The sequence below is a fragment of the Babylonia areolata genome, chromosome 35 (assembly GCF_041734735.1).
Source record: "Babylonia areolata isolate BAREFJ2019XMU chromosome 35, ASM4173473v1, whole genome shotgun sequence".
Taxonomy (NCBI): Eukaryota; Metazoa; Mollusca; class Gastropoda; order Neogastropoda; family Buccinidae; genus Babylonia; species Babylonia areolata.
The window spans coordinates 2,779,535-2,794,792 of NC_134910.1; the positions used below are offsets into that span (position 1 = coordinate 2,779,535).

Consider the following 15,258-nt stretch of genomic DNA (forward strand, 5'->3'; position numbering starts at 1 on the left):
GTCGAGAAATATCACAATATGAGAACTGACCCTTTTGACAACTATCGCTTTGAAGAGATAGCCCCAGAGAACATTGCACCTGAGAACAATCTTTTTCCTTTCTTTTTTTTAACGGCTGGTTTGTGCAGTTCAGTTCAATTCAGAATTATAACGATGTAGTAGTGAGACTTTCCGCTTTCCATCTTACGTGTAATTTGTTTCCCATTCAGGTTATTCTGTTCCCAGGTTATGCAGGTTTTGAATGATTTTAATGCCGATTTTTTTTTTTTTTTTTTTTTTAATTCTCATAATTATTGACACATGTTTTTGTTTTAATTTTTCCTCGGATATTGCGATAGATGAATAAGAATAGAGTGTAATAACAAGAAATGAATAGAAACTATGAAAAAAAAAGAAGAAGAAAGTGGCAAACAAACAAAACTTTGTGATCAAGAGGTTGAAAAACAGTCGGTATCAACCGAGACATGCATGCATTAACCTGAAATGAGGAAAAGTGGACAAACACGATCTTTCAGTTGTGACGTTATCTGATATATATTACAGAAACATGCCTCAGCGACGGGCGCAATAGCCGAGTGGTTTGAGCGTTGGACAAAATTCTTTATTTTCGAGGATCATGGATAAGCACTGGCGCGCTTTTTTTGATGCAGTCCCCGCCATGAAACAGAGTCTACACCGGCTACACAATACTACATTATATATGTCATTGCATGCACAACACAATGCTACTTAACGTCATAGCATACGAACACAATACTCAGTACAAAAAGACAAACATATGGTAATAACACACACTGTGACACACACACACACACAGAGACGGAGAGAGAGAGGCACAAGCCAGAATGGTATTAATAAACATGAGGGAGGGAGAGAGACACAGGAGAGAGAGAGGCGTCAAACGACAAGACTGACTGTACCGTGCTGTACAATCTGCAACACGACAAAGCTGACTGTACCGTGCTGTACAATCTGCAACACGACAAAGCTGACGGTACCGTGCTGTACAATCTGCAACACGACAAAGCTGACGGTACCGTGCTGTACAATCTGCAACACGACAAAGCTGACTGTACCGTGCTGTACAATCTGCAACACGACAAAGCTGACTGTACCGTGCTGTACAATCTGCAACACGACAAAGCTGACGGTACCGTGCTGTACAATCTGCAACACGACAAAGCTGACGGTACCGTGCTGTACAAACTGCAACACGACAAGACTGACGGTACCGTGCTGTACAATCTGCAACACGACAAAGCTGACGGTACCGGGCTGTACAATCTGCAACACGACAAAGCTGACGCTACCGGGCTGTACAAACTGCAACACTACAAGACTGACGGTACCGTGCTGTACAATCTGCAACACGACAAAGCTGACGCTACCGGGCTGTACAAACTGCAACACGACAAGACTGACGGTACCGTGCTGTACAAACTGCAACACGACAAGACTGACGGTACCGTGCTGTACAATCTGCAACACGACAAGACTGACGGTACGTGCTGTACAAACTGCAACAAGACAAGACTGACGGTACGTGCTGTACAAACTGCAACACGACAAGACTGACGGTACCACTGACCGTGCTGTACAAACCGTGCAACACGACAAGACTGACGGTACCGTGCTGTACAAACCGTGCAACACGACAAGACTGACGGTACCGTGCTGTACAATCTGCAACACGACAAAGCTGACGGTACCGTGCTGTACAATCTGCAACACGACAAAGCTGACGGTACCGTGCTGTACAATCTGCAACACGACAAAGCTGACGGTACCGTGCTGTACAATCTGCAACACAACAAGACTGACGCTACCGGGCTGTACAAACTGCAACATGACAAGACTGACGGTACCGTGCTGTACAAACTGCAACACGACAAGACTGACGGTACCGTGCTGTACAAACTGCAACACGACAAGACTGACGGTACCGTGCTGTACAAACCGTGCAACACGACAAGACGGTACCGGGCTGTACAAACTGCAACACGACAAGACTGACGGTACCGTGCTGTACAAACTGCAACACGACAAGACTGACGGTACCGTGCTGTACAAACTGCAACACGACAAGACTGACGGTACCGTGCTGTACAAACTGCAACACGACAAGACTGACTGTACCGTGCTGTACAAACTGCAACACGACAAGACTGACGGTACCGTGCTGTACAAACTGCAACACGACAAGACTGACTGTACCATGCTGTACAAACTGCAACACGACAAGACTGACTGTACCGTGCTGTACAAACTGCAACACGACAAGACTGACGGTACCGTGCTGTACAAACTGCAACACGACAAGACTGACTGTACCGTGCTGTACAAACTGCAACACGACAAGACTGACTGTACCGTGCTGTACAAACTGCAACACGACAAGACTGACGGTACCGTGCTGTACAAACTGCAACACGACAAGACTGACTGTACCGTGCTGTACAAACTGCAACACGACAAGACTGACGGTACCGTGCTGTACAAACTGCAACACGACAAGACTGACTGTACCGTGCTGTACAAACTGCAACACTGACGACAAGACTGACGGTACCGTGCTGTACAAACTGCAACATGACAAAGCCCACCCACTGAGATACATAATTATATGCATCATAATTTTGTCTGTGACCCCACCCAAGCCACTGCGAGAACGACTGGCGAGGCCACACAGAGCAGCTGTCGTAGATCTACTGCAGGACACAGCACAGACAGGATTCTCTCAAGAACAATTCGGGACTAGAATGCCCAGTGTCAGACAGCTGTGGAGACCAATACGAGACCTGCTGATACCTTTGTTGTGTTGAGGGAGCCACAATACGAGACCTGCTGATACCTTTGTTGTGTCGAGGGAGCCACAATACGAGACCTGCTGGCACCTTTGTGTCGAGGGAGCCACAATACGAGACCTGCTGGCACCTTTGTGTCGAGGGAGCCACAATACGAGACCTACTGGCACGTTTGTGTCGAGGGAGCCACAGTGGCTGTCAAATGCTACCAACTGACTCTCCCCCCCCCACCACCACCACCCCTTCCCCCTCCCTTAGAAAGATCATGGGATCTCAGTTTAACGTGCATGTATATGATTATGAAAACATTCAGGGTTTGGGGGGGGGGAGATGATGGTGAAGTATGGCGACTCCTTCACCCTGGTGAGAGCAGGCTTTATTCGGCCATGCACACAAAAATATGATAAGGCCGTGCAGGTGAAGTATAAAAAACAATGATGTGATGACCCTACAATATTTTTCCTTTTAACTGTTTGAAGGTTTAACTCACTCAGTACGGCCAGTCCTCTCTTCTCCTCTACACAGACCCCTCGGATGTCCAGTAGGTGTCTGAATGACCCAACCTTTAGCTTCCGTCGTCAGAACTGAGGTATTCTTTGTCAACATTCACCTCTTCAGTATAAGAGCGTTCCGCTTGCAATATTTTGATGATGGTAATTGGGGTGAAACGCTGTTAACGTCGTCTCTTTCGCCGTTCGTATGGAGAGAGTTAAGCGGAAGATATAGAACATTTTGGTCTTGTCACTGCTTTATAAGTTCTTTTGTGGTGCAGTGAAAGCGCACTTCTGCATTTTCTGTTTCACAAACGAAGTTTGTTTGTCGTGACTTGCATTCCAAGACACACAGTTGCCCAAGCATGACAGCTTCAGTTGGAGTTTCAAGAAGGCATCACTGCGTTCAGATAAATCCGTATGTAGCCGGTTGGGCAGGGTTCTCTCACCACATTAGCACCAGTTTTCTTCAAGGCTTTATTGAGGACGTGACGGGGACCGTATCGGCACTTGGGTAAAGGGAACAGGAGAGCGGGGGGTTAAAGGGCAAGGGGCTGTACTCGTACAAGGAGGGAAATAAATAAATAAGTAAATGAATACTCCCTATCAGGTTGACAGAGGCCCACACACACACTGCTGTTGCCTTTTCCCTTTTCAAGCTGAGAACTGATAAAATTACTGGTTCTACAATGAAAGGGTAGGAGAACTCACTTCGTAAAAACATATCAAGATGCAGCACACCCACCGTACATGAATATCATTTTGCACGTGAAGTAATCACGCTAAAGCTAACACGGGACATGAACGGGCACTCTCTCTCTCTCTCCCTCTCTCTCTCTGCGGGGTAAAGAGAACACTTTCACCCTGTTACACGTACAAACTACACCACGTCTGCTGTAGGTATTGATGTTTGACCAGCAGCATCACACAGGGATCGGCGTGCATGTTTGAGGCCTCGAGTCCGGCACGCATACATTATTATTATCATATTTGTGTTCCTATCAGAGTGAATTTCCTCAACAGAATTCTGCCAGAGGACAACATTTATGTTGCCATGGGTTCTTTATCACTGCGCCAAACGCGGCATGCTGCACACTGGACCTCGGTTTATCATCTCATCCCGGAATGCCTACTGTGACGTAAATGCTCAGTTTGATTTTCCATAACTTGGGAGAAAGGGTCACAGAAAGAGCGGGATTCGAACCCAGACCCTCACGGACACTGAAATGGCAGATAAATGTCTTAACCATTCTGTCATACCTTCCTCCACATGACAGCTAAGAGAATTTTTTCTCCCCAATGGCTCAGGTCAGTCAGCGCAAATGTCGTACTGCTGGTGCGTCGATCCTGTCTGTGAGCGGGGATAAAAACGGTTATTATCATTATTATTATTATTATTATCATCATTATGTTTCATTATTATTATTATTATTATATAGCGCTGAATCTTGCGCAGAGAAATCAAAGCGCTTTCGCACCAGTCATTCAAACTCTAAAACTGGAGAAAAAAACAAACAAAAAAAACAACAACTGAAGACAAGGTAGAGGCAGGCAAGGGAGGCTGTTTTAGGAAGAGGTGGGTTTTAAGACCAGACTTGAAAGAGCTGAGTGTGGAGACCTGACGAAGCGAAAGAGGAAGTTCATTCCAATTACAAGGTCCAGAGACAGAGAAAGAACGATAGCCAACAGTCGAATGTTTGAATCTGGGTATGCGTAACCAGAGTGGATCCGAAGCCGATCGTAGAGAGCGAGATGGAGTGTAGAGTTGAAGGCAGCCACAGAGACAGGAAGGGGCAGATTTGTGAATGCATTTATAACATAGAGTGCTGATCTTGTACTTTATTCGGTGTGAGTCATACGCGGTCATACACGTGAAGGCCCACTCGCGCATACGAGCGAATGTAGGAGTCGTCATGTCTCGCCCACGAACGGAAAAAAACAAAACACACAGAGGGTCACACACACACACACACACACACACACACACATGCTCACACACACACACACACAAAAAAACAACAACAACAAAAACACACACATGCACACACACACAAAACACACACACACACACATATGCTCTCTCTCTCTCTCTCTCTCTCTCTCTCTCACACACACACACATGCTCACACACACACAGAGCACCCTGACCAAATAAACTTTATTGGAAAGCTACGATGCTTCATGCCCCAATCTCCCGACAAATCACAATTATTGAGGACATTCATAACGATGATGCAACGATGCAGACATTCTGTTATACTGAAGCAATTAATCCGTACACACTGTAAAGTGCATACTCAAATAACAATCAACACATCAATCAGTATACGCTGTGAAGTGCATACTCAGATAACAATCAACACCTCAGTCAACCAATGCCATCAAGAACAATCATGCTTTTGAAAATCAGTCAACAATCAAATCACCAACCAATCAAATCAAAATAATCAACGTGTTGATTGTGGCTACACAACAGAAGAATCAATGGATCAACTCAGCGTTGAAATTTATTCATTTTTCCTATGATCCAAACACGCAGCCTTGTTTTGTTTTCTTTAACTTAATCGATCTCCTGAACAGCAGTTTTGTGGTTTTTTAAGAATAAGAGAGAGAGAAAAAAAAAAGAAGGAAAAATGATTATCTGTGATGAATATGAGCAAAATGAGAACAAGAAATAAGAAAAAAAAATGTTAGCACTGATCGAAATATTTGACGAGAGAGAGAGAGAGAGAGAGAGAGAGAGAGAGATTTATTTCAAATATAAACAAAATTGCAGTCAAGAAAAAATAATGGGGGCTACAACAATATCACACACACAAAGAGAAAACAGAATAAAATAAATAAAACAGACAAACGAATAAAAACAACAATGACACATCAAGAATAGAAGAAAAAAAAAGATTATCTAAATTTTGGGATTGTACAAAATGCGAACAGGATAAATTTAACAATACAAAGAGAATCACATCTATAAACAGCGACTCGGATCAACCAACCAATCTAAAACTCATGCACATACAACAGGGGAGAGAAACATTGACCGATACATGCCTCACACAAATCAACCGAATGCATGAATATAAACGAATTAAAAGCACAAACGAATACGATCCTGGAATGACTGGTGTGGGGCATAGAGAGGCAGACAGAGAGTGATGCCCTAGAGGTAACACGTCCGCCTAGGAAGCGAGAAAATCTGAGCACGCTGGTTCGAATCACGGTTCAGCCGCTCGGATATTTTCTCCCCCTCCACTAGACCTTGAGTGGTGGGCTGGACGCTAGTCATTCGGATGAGACGATAAACCGAGGTCCCGTGTGCTAGCATGCATTTAGCGCACGTAAAAGAACCCACGGCAACAAAAGGGTTGTTCCTGGCAAAATTCTGTAGAAAAATCCACTTCAATAGGAAAAACAAACAAAACTACATGCAGGAAAAAAAAAAAAAAAAAAAAAAGGGTGGCGCTGTAGTGTAGCGACGCGCTCTCCCTGGGGAGAGCAGCCCCAATTTCACACAGAGAAATCTGATGTGATAAAAAAGAAATACAAATACAAATAAAAATACAGTTGAGCCGGCACACGCAAACACACCAGTTCACGCTTCCCATGTCAGTGTCATTCAAAATAAGGAGAAAATAAGACTGAACCCCCCCCCCCCCACACACACACACACACACCCCTTCCCCGCCCCTACCCTCCTCCCCCCCAACCACAATCACACACACACAAACCCACACGTGCATAACACACACACACAACAAACATCCAAACTGAAGCCAAAAAACTAACTGAAGTACTAGCCTCCTGGCCACCAAACATCCATCGTTCCCTGTGGACTGCCGACAATGAGACTGCTGTGAAAGACGAACCCTATAAAGTGCCGCCAGCTGTGTTTGTTTGTTTGCATGGGGGGTGGGGGTGGGGTGGGGTGGGGTGGGGGTGGGGGATCCTGGAATGAGTGGTGTGGGGCATAGAGAGACAGAGACAGACAGAGTGACAGAGAGAGAGAGAGAGAGAGAGAGAGAGAGTGTGTGTGTGTGTGCGTGTGTGTGGGCGCGCGCGCGCTTAAAGTTGACTTAATCATGATTTTTGCGCCTTATAAATATTATTATTAGAAGTATTTCTATGTATTTATCTATTTTTTTTATATTTAAAATTAAAAAAAAAATTTATTTGTTATTTTATTTTATTTATTTATTTATTTTGTTATTTATTTATTTTCTTATATATATATATATATTTTTTTTTTCTCGAGGCCTAAGCGTGTTGGGTTACGCTGCTGGTCAGGCATCTGCTTGGCAGAAGTGGTGTAGCGTATATGGATTTGACCGAACGCAGTGATGCCTCCTTGAGCTACTGATACTGGTACTGCCCATGAGACCATTCTTTAACAAACAAAAACAACAACAAACAAGCAAAACAAAGAGAGAATTAACAGGGAATGGCAGATACATGAAATGAAGCAGATTGAAGTTCAAACTGATGGTATATATGCAAATCTTCCACTGACTTTTCTGTTAGTCCTGGGGTTAACATATACTGACCATTACGACATGCTCTGTCACACAAAGAAGGCATACTCTGAAAAGAAAAGAAAAAGAAAAGAAAAGAAAAGAAACAAGTCCATAGTAAACTGTTTGCACAGACACACACACACACACACACACAGGATAAGTTTTTTACATTCTGCATTTCAAAACTTGAAGTGGTGATTTAATCATAGCGACGAACGATAAAACAAACATGATGAAAAGCAAGGATGAAGATTATGCCGGGGATGGAACCAAAACCTGGAATTTTGGTTGACATGAAGGTATGTTGATGGGTGAGAGAGAGAGAGAGAGAGAGAGAGAGAGAGAGAGAGAGAGTATGGTTAGTGAGACAAGATAGTCATGTGCGAGAGAGAGAGAGAGAGAGAGAGAGAGAGAGAGAGAGAGAGAGAGAGAGAGAGAGAATGGTTAGTGAGACAAGATAGTCATGTGAGAGAGAGAGAGAGAGAGAGAGAGAGAGAGATAGTATGGTTAGTGAGACATGATAGTCATGTGCGAGAGAGAGAGAGAGAGAGAGAGAGAGAGAGAGTATGGTTAATGAGACAAGATAGTCATGTGCGAGAGAGAGAGAGAGAGAGAGAGAGAGAGAGAGAGAATGGTTAATGAGACAAGATAGTCATGTGCGAGAGAGAGAGAGAGAGAGAGAGAGAGAGAGAGAGAGAATGGTTAATGAGACAAGATAGTCATGTGCGAGAGAGAGAGAGAGAGAGAGAGAGAGAGAGAGAGAGAGAGAGAGAGAATGGTTAATGAGACAAGATAGTCATGTGCGAGAGAGAGAGAGAGAGAGAGAGAGAGAGAGAGAGAGAGAGAGAGAGAGAGAGAATGGTTAATGAGACAAGATAGTCATGTGCGAGAGAGAGAGAGAGAGAGACAGAGACAGAGAGAGAGACACAGAGAGAAAGAGAGAACAACAATGCGCTTGACTTCCTCATTGCACAAACCAGAAGAAACACACAAAACTTGTCTTCCAAATTTCTTACACCAACAAATAAAAGGGATAGTCAAGAGAACCACAGAACTCATTCAAACATGTTATGGTTGGAAATAATTTTTAAAAATTCCTTCGATAATTTCACGTCATTTCCCTCATTCTTAAACAATCATCCATTCTGTGGTTTTAAACATTCAACAACTTTATAAAAATAATTTAAAACCCCCCAAAAAACCCAGGTGGTCAACGGAGCAAGTAATAGTTCCCATTTTCCCTCACCTAATCAAAGTCGACATGGAAAATCACTGGAGTTTCAGTTTCAGTTTCAGTAGCTCAAGGAGGTGTCACTGTGTTCGGACAAATCCATATACGCTACACCACATCTGCCAAGCAGATGCCTGACCAGCAGTTTAACCCAACGTGCTTAGTCAGGCCTTGAGAAAAAAAAGAAAAAAAAAGAAAAGAAAACAACTACTACTAATAATAATACGTATAAGATGCAGAAACTTGATGAAGTCAACTATAAGCGTACAAAAAAACAAAACAAAACAAAAAGAAAACAAAAAAAACTAACTAAATAATAATAATAATAATAATAAGATAAATAAATAAATAAATCACTGGAATAATGAATGACTGAGATCCAGGTTGATGTTTTGTATGAGCCGAAAAATCCACAAACTTCAGAGATTTGCTGTGACTGTGCTTCTCATCCATATGCACGATATGCAAAACTGTGCGGTCTGTAGAGCTGTAGAAAAATGAGAACATTTCTCATGGGGTGAAGGCAGAAACAAAGAGAGCAACAGAAAATAGGATATTTCTTGCGTGGTCAAGACAGACAGCAATAGAAAAGAACACACATACACACACACACTCAAATGCGTGCACACACACACACACACACACACATATGCACACACACACACATACACACACACACACATATGCACACACACACACACACACACACACACACACACACACAGATAGTGACGGAGAGACACAGGGGGTGAAAAGAAAAAAACATACACAGAGAAATATGATGACAAAAATCAAAGAAGAATATGACGATGGTGATGATGATGATTTATTATTCTTGCAAATCAACTGAACAAAGATCATGACACACATTTCAAGGTCATGCACATGAGAAAAACTACATCCAGATGTACATTAAAAAAAAAAAAAAAATAAAAAAAAAAAAGTTTTTAAACAGTGAAATTAACAGCAACAGTGAGTCTGTTCAAGGCTTTCATCAAAAATGTTAACAGGTTTCACATTTCATTGTTCCAATTCAAAGACAAGCAAACAACAGACTAAACCTAAATGCACACGTATGACAGCAACGTTTCCTTGGAATGAATTTTATCACTGTATGCCAGACACGACCCCCCACCATAAAAAAAAAAGACAAAACAAAAGGCATGCATAACAACTGTGTGTTCCAAGTACATGTCAAATAATCGTGTTGTTGTTTCAACACCTTCTGTACAGTACCATGATTGCATATAAGTATTACACACAAAACTCCTTTACTCAAGAGTTTTGATTCTAAAAACTCAAAGCAGCAATAATTATTAATGATAACTGCAACCACAACGTGCATTAATACAGCCCGTGTATCCAGACTGTTTCAAGTGCTTCACAACCTCTGTACCCCTCTCTCTCCCTCCCCACCCTTTCACCGTGGTATGGTGGTGGCCTAGTGGTTAGGCATCTGTGCTGGAAACCAGAGAATCTTGAGCGCACGGGATCGAATCCTACACTTGTTCAGTATTTTCTTCCCCTTCCACTAGACCTTGAGTGGTGGTCTGGACATTAGTCATTCAGAGGAGACGATTTAAAAAAAAAAAAAAAAAAAAAGGAGGGAGGGAGGTCCTGTGTGCAGCATGTACTTAGCGCACATAAAAGAACCCACAGCATCCAAAAAGTTGTCCCTGGCAAAATTGTGAAGAAAAATCCACTTTAACAGGGAAACAAACACACTTCCTGGAAGATAAAGACAAGAAACTGTAGCGACAAGCTTTCCCCTGGGGGGAGAGCAGCCTGATTTTTCACACAGAGAACTGTGTTGTGACAAAAGAGTAATACAGTACAAGACACCCTCTCCCTCCCATACAGTACAATACACCCTTTCCCTCCCATACAGTACAATACACCCTCTCCCTCCCATACAGTACAATATCAAGACACCCTCTCCCTCCCATACAGTACAATAACCTCTCCCTCCCATACAGTACAATACACCCTCTCCCTCCCATACAGTACAATACACCCTCTCCCTCCCATACAGTACAATACACCCTCTCCCTCCCATACAGTACAATACACCCTCTCCCTCCCATACAGTACAAGACACCCTCTCCCTCCCATACAGTACAATACACCCTCTCCCTCCCATACAGTACAATACACCCTCTCCCTCCCATACAGAACAATACACCCTCTCCCTCCCATACAGAACAATACACCCTCTCCCTCCCATACAGAACAATACACCCTCTCCCTCCCATACAGAACAATACACCCTCTCCCTACCCAACTGCCAAACACCTGTATCACACCTGCCAAAAAACACAACTTGGTCAATAGCATGATACCTACCAACTCACAAACTAACACAGACAAACGAACTAGAGAATCGTGAATATTTCATCCTCTAACCCTGATTTAGGAACAGAAAATAACATGCAACAAAACTGGTATTTTACATCAAAATTAAATAACTTAACATTAATGCGCATGAAATCAGAAATAAAAAATGGTTAAATGAAAGAATATATCATATAACCCTTCCCATGTTCACAAGTTTCCCCACTTGCCATTTTCAAACACAATCCCCTTTTTTTTTTCCGACTAAAATATTTCATTGGAATGAACTGAATTTGATGATCTGCAAATCTGGGGCAGTGTGTAAGAAAGTGAAACTTGTCTCTCCAATCACATGCATACAAAAGTTATGACAAGGTTTTAACATGTAATTCACATGGAATAATATAACATCTACCAGCCTCGACAGATTATTTTTGACTACCACAACTGAAAAAAACTAATAAATAAGCTGTAAGTTTCAGGCAGATTAAAATAATATTTTGCTCTTCCAACCTCATCTTGAACACAGTTGCATCTGAGCAGACAAATACATTATTTTCAATAAATATTGAAGACTACTGTGTTGAAACTCTCTTTGGCTGATAACAAAAATGATGACTATAATTATGGTAGTGTATCTGACTTTTTCATGCACATACTCACGTCACAACAAACACACAGCACTAAATGTAACTCAAACACTACATGCTAGCACACACACACACACACACACACACACACACAGAGCACAGCAACACATACCAGCCCAAACACGACACAGCCACACACTACAATCATTCCTATCTCTGTGGCTGCCTTCACCTCTACACTCCATCTCGCTCACTACGATCGGCTTCGGATCCACTCTGTTTACGCATACCCAGATTCAAACACTTGACTGTTGGCCGCCGTTCTTTCTCTGTCTCTGGACCTTGCGATTGGAATGAACTTCCTCTTTCGCTTTGTCAAGTCTCCACACTCAGCTCTTTCATCAAGTCTGGCCTTAAAACCCACCTCTTCCCAAAATAGCCTCCCTTGCCCAGTTTTAGAGTTATGCATGCGTGTGAATGACTGGTGCGAAAGCGCTTTGATTTGTCTCTGCACAAGATTCAGCGGTATATAAATACCATTATTATTATTATTCCTTCCACTAATTGGTGCAAACCTGCCATCATGACTACCCCACACATCAGCTGGCCTACCTTCCGTCTCAATACCGCAAAACTCAGCGATGCCAGTCTTCCAGTTACAACTGTTAAGTTGTACACACTTCTTGCAAAATGTTCCTCAAAAACAGATCAACATCAGTTAACATTCTTGCTGCTAGGTCCAGCTTTAAAAACATCAACAAGTCCTTGCATGCATTCTGGTTTTAAGGTTAAAACGTTAGTTAAAGTTTCCATAGCCTTTACAGCTATGATGGCCTAGAGTAACGCGTCCACCTAGGAAGCGAGAGTATCTGAGCGTCGCTGGTTCAAATCACGGCTCAGCTGCCGATATTTTCTCCCCATCCACTAGACCTTGAGTGGTGGTCTGGACGCTAGTCATTTGGATGAGATGATAAACCAAGGTCCCGTGTGCTAGCATGCACTTATCGCACATAAAAGAACCCATGGCAACAAAAGAGTTGTTCCTGGCAAAATTCTGCAGAAAAATCCACTTCGATAGGAAAAACAAATAAAACTGCATGCAGAAAAAAAAGAAGAAAAAAAAGGGGTGGCGCTGTAGTGTAGCGACGCGCTGTCCCTGGGGAGAGCAGCCCGAATTTCACACAGAGAAATCTGCTGTGATAAAAAGAAATACAAATACAAAGGAAAGGATTGGGCCCTGCCTCCCTGTGCTGCACCCTATTTGCATTTGTATTTCTTTTTATCACAACAGATTTCTCTGTGAAATTCGGGCTGCTCTCCACAGGGAGAGCACATCGCTACACTACAGTGCCACCCATTTTTTTCGTATTTTTTTTTCCTGCGTGCAGTTTTATTTGTTTTTCCTATTGAAGTGGATTTTTCTACAGAATTTTGCCAAGAACAACCTTTTTGTTGCCGTGGGTTCTTTTACGTGCGCTAAGTCCATGCTGCACACGGGACCTCGGTTTATCATCTCATCCGAATGACTAGCAACCAGACCACCACTCAAGGTCAAGTGGAGGGGGAGAAAATATCGACGGCTGAGTAGTGATTCGAACCAGCGCGCTCAGATTCTTTCGCTTCCTTGGCGGACGTGTTACCTCTAGGCCATCACTCCACTTACTCTCGCTCCATCACTCTCATTCTGAGAGTTAAAATTTTTTGTTGTTTGCATGTATAAGCAGCTGTCCACTCTGAAAGCCAGCTGATCTTTCCCATTCCTTCTTTTCCTTCGTTCATGGGCTGTACGTCCCACGATCATTCCAATGCATGACTGGGCTTTTAGGTGTATGACCCTTCTTTACAATGTACGAAGGGAGGCAACGTTCTTTACACTGTACGCAGAGAGGCAAACTCCATTTCCTGGGGTATATATATATATGATAGTCAGTCGTGTCCGACTATGACCATCAGAACAGCAGAAGAGGCAACTGCTGTTCCGACTATTTGGGCTAGAATTTGATTATAGTGGAGAGTGTCTTGCCCAAGTTACATCCCCACTCTCTCGGCCAAGAAGGTTTTAGGACAGTCGGCGTTGGGATGGTTCCCAAAGGCCAACTAGCCCAAAAGGCTGCAGCACTAAGAGCCAGTGCAATTTTGCCTCCTAGTTTGAGAGTCATAGTCCTTCACAAAAGACTAAGCTGTAAATGGTTTCCCATTGACTGGAGAAACCACTGATAATACAGCTCTCACTTTGCTGTCGGCCCAAATGTAAACTCATGTCAATCTGTGATATAAGCTGAGTGTTGGGGTATACAGTGTCAGAATCTACGTGAACCACACACCTCTGTAGCAGACACATGTAGGATGGGAACAGAGTGAACCTTGTGGAGGGAATATCTTCTGTATCAGCGATAATGGTCCAGTTCCTTTAGAAAAAAAAAAAAAAAAGGTGAGAATTTGAGCCAGACACGGAGTCAGAGCTTAACATCAGCTACACGAACCTTAAACCTGTAGATCCATGCACACACACATAAGTACACACATTTGAGCATGCATGCATGCACACACACACACACACGTACAGAGTACATGTAAGCAATCATGCACTTTCACACACACACACACACACACACACACACACACATGCACACACACACACAGTTGCTTTGATTTATGAACCCTGCTGCATCCTCATATGGCCTCTCTCACAAGTACTGCTGAACTTAAGTATGCACTGCATAAAGCAAACTGACTTCTCAACAACAACAAAAAAAGACAAAATTCTTTTAATCTAAAAGAAAAAATATATATATATATAATGTTACAGCCAAAGACTTGAATAGCATGATACTCTCCCCCTCAAAAAAAATTCATAACAAAAATCATCTTAAGCAAACATCACGCAAGTGCGTGCAACTGTGTGACTAAAATTAAAACAACATAATCATAACATGATTAACATACACCAAGGAAAATGGTGAGGAAAAGCACAACGCCATTCGAAATCTATACTGCTGAACAAGCAGCACACGACTTGGGCCAGGTGTAATATCTTTTCATTTATTCACGTATCAGTTTATTTGTGTAAACAGACATTTTAATAATAGTTGGTTTGTGTAAACAGACATTTTAATAATAGTTTATTTGTGTAAACAGACATTTTAATAATAGCTGATTTGTGTAAAAAGATATTAGAAAAATTAGTAAGCCGGGCAATTCAAGAACCCGTAAATGGTTGACAATAACGGAACGGTCAGCATTAAAAGCATTGCTGGTAAACAACGAGTCTTGTTATTCAACTGAATGAAAAAAATGGTG

The 15,258-nt window shown here is 42.6% G+C and overlaps 1 protein-coding gene across 1 annotated transcript; it reads left to right on the forward strand.

The window, feature by feature from the left end:
• Nucleotides 1-18: 18 nt before the first annotated feature.
• LOC143277760 (uncharacterized) lies at nucleotides 19-3,020 on the forward strand. The gene is made up of 5 exons (XM_076582662.1): nucleotides 19-75; nucleotides 989-1,267; nucleotides 1,619-1,861; nucleotides 1,974-2,483; nucleotides 2,907-3,020. Exons 1-5 carry the CDS (start codon nucleotides 19-21, stop codon nucleotides 3,018-3,020), a joined length of 1,203 nt encoding a protein of 400 aa, XP_076438777.1.
• The last annotated feature ends 12,238 nt before the right edge of the window (nucleotides 3,021-15,258 follow it).

Bases quoted from the DNA above. Each gene is read 5' to 3' on its own strand.
- LOC143277760 (XM_076582662.1), top strand. From the start codon at position 19: ATGAGAACTGACCCTTTTGACAACTATCGCTTTGAAGAGATAGCCCCA. The intron at 76-988 runs GCACCTGAGAAC...AACACGACAAAG, and splicing joins AGATAGCCCCAGAGAACATT to CTGACGGTACCGTGCTGTAC. The intron at 2,484-2,906 runs GTACCGTGCTGT...CTTTGTGTCGAG, and splicing joins GCAACACGACAAGACTGACG to GGAGCCACAATACGAGACCT.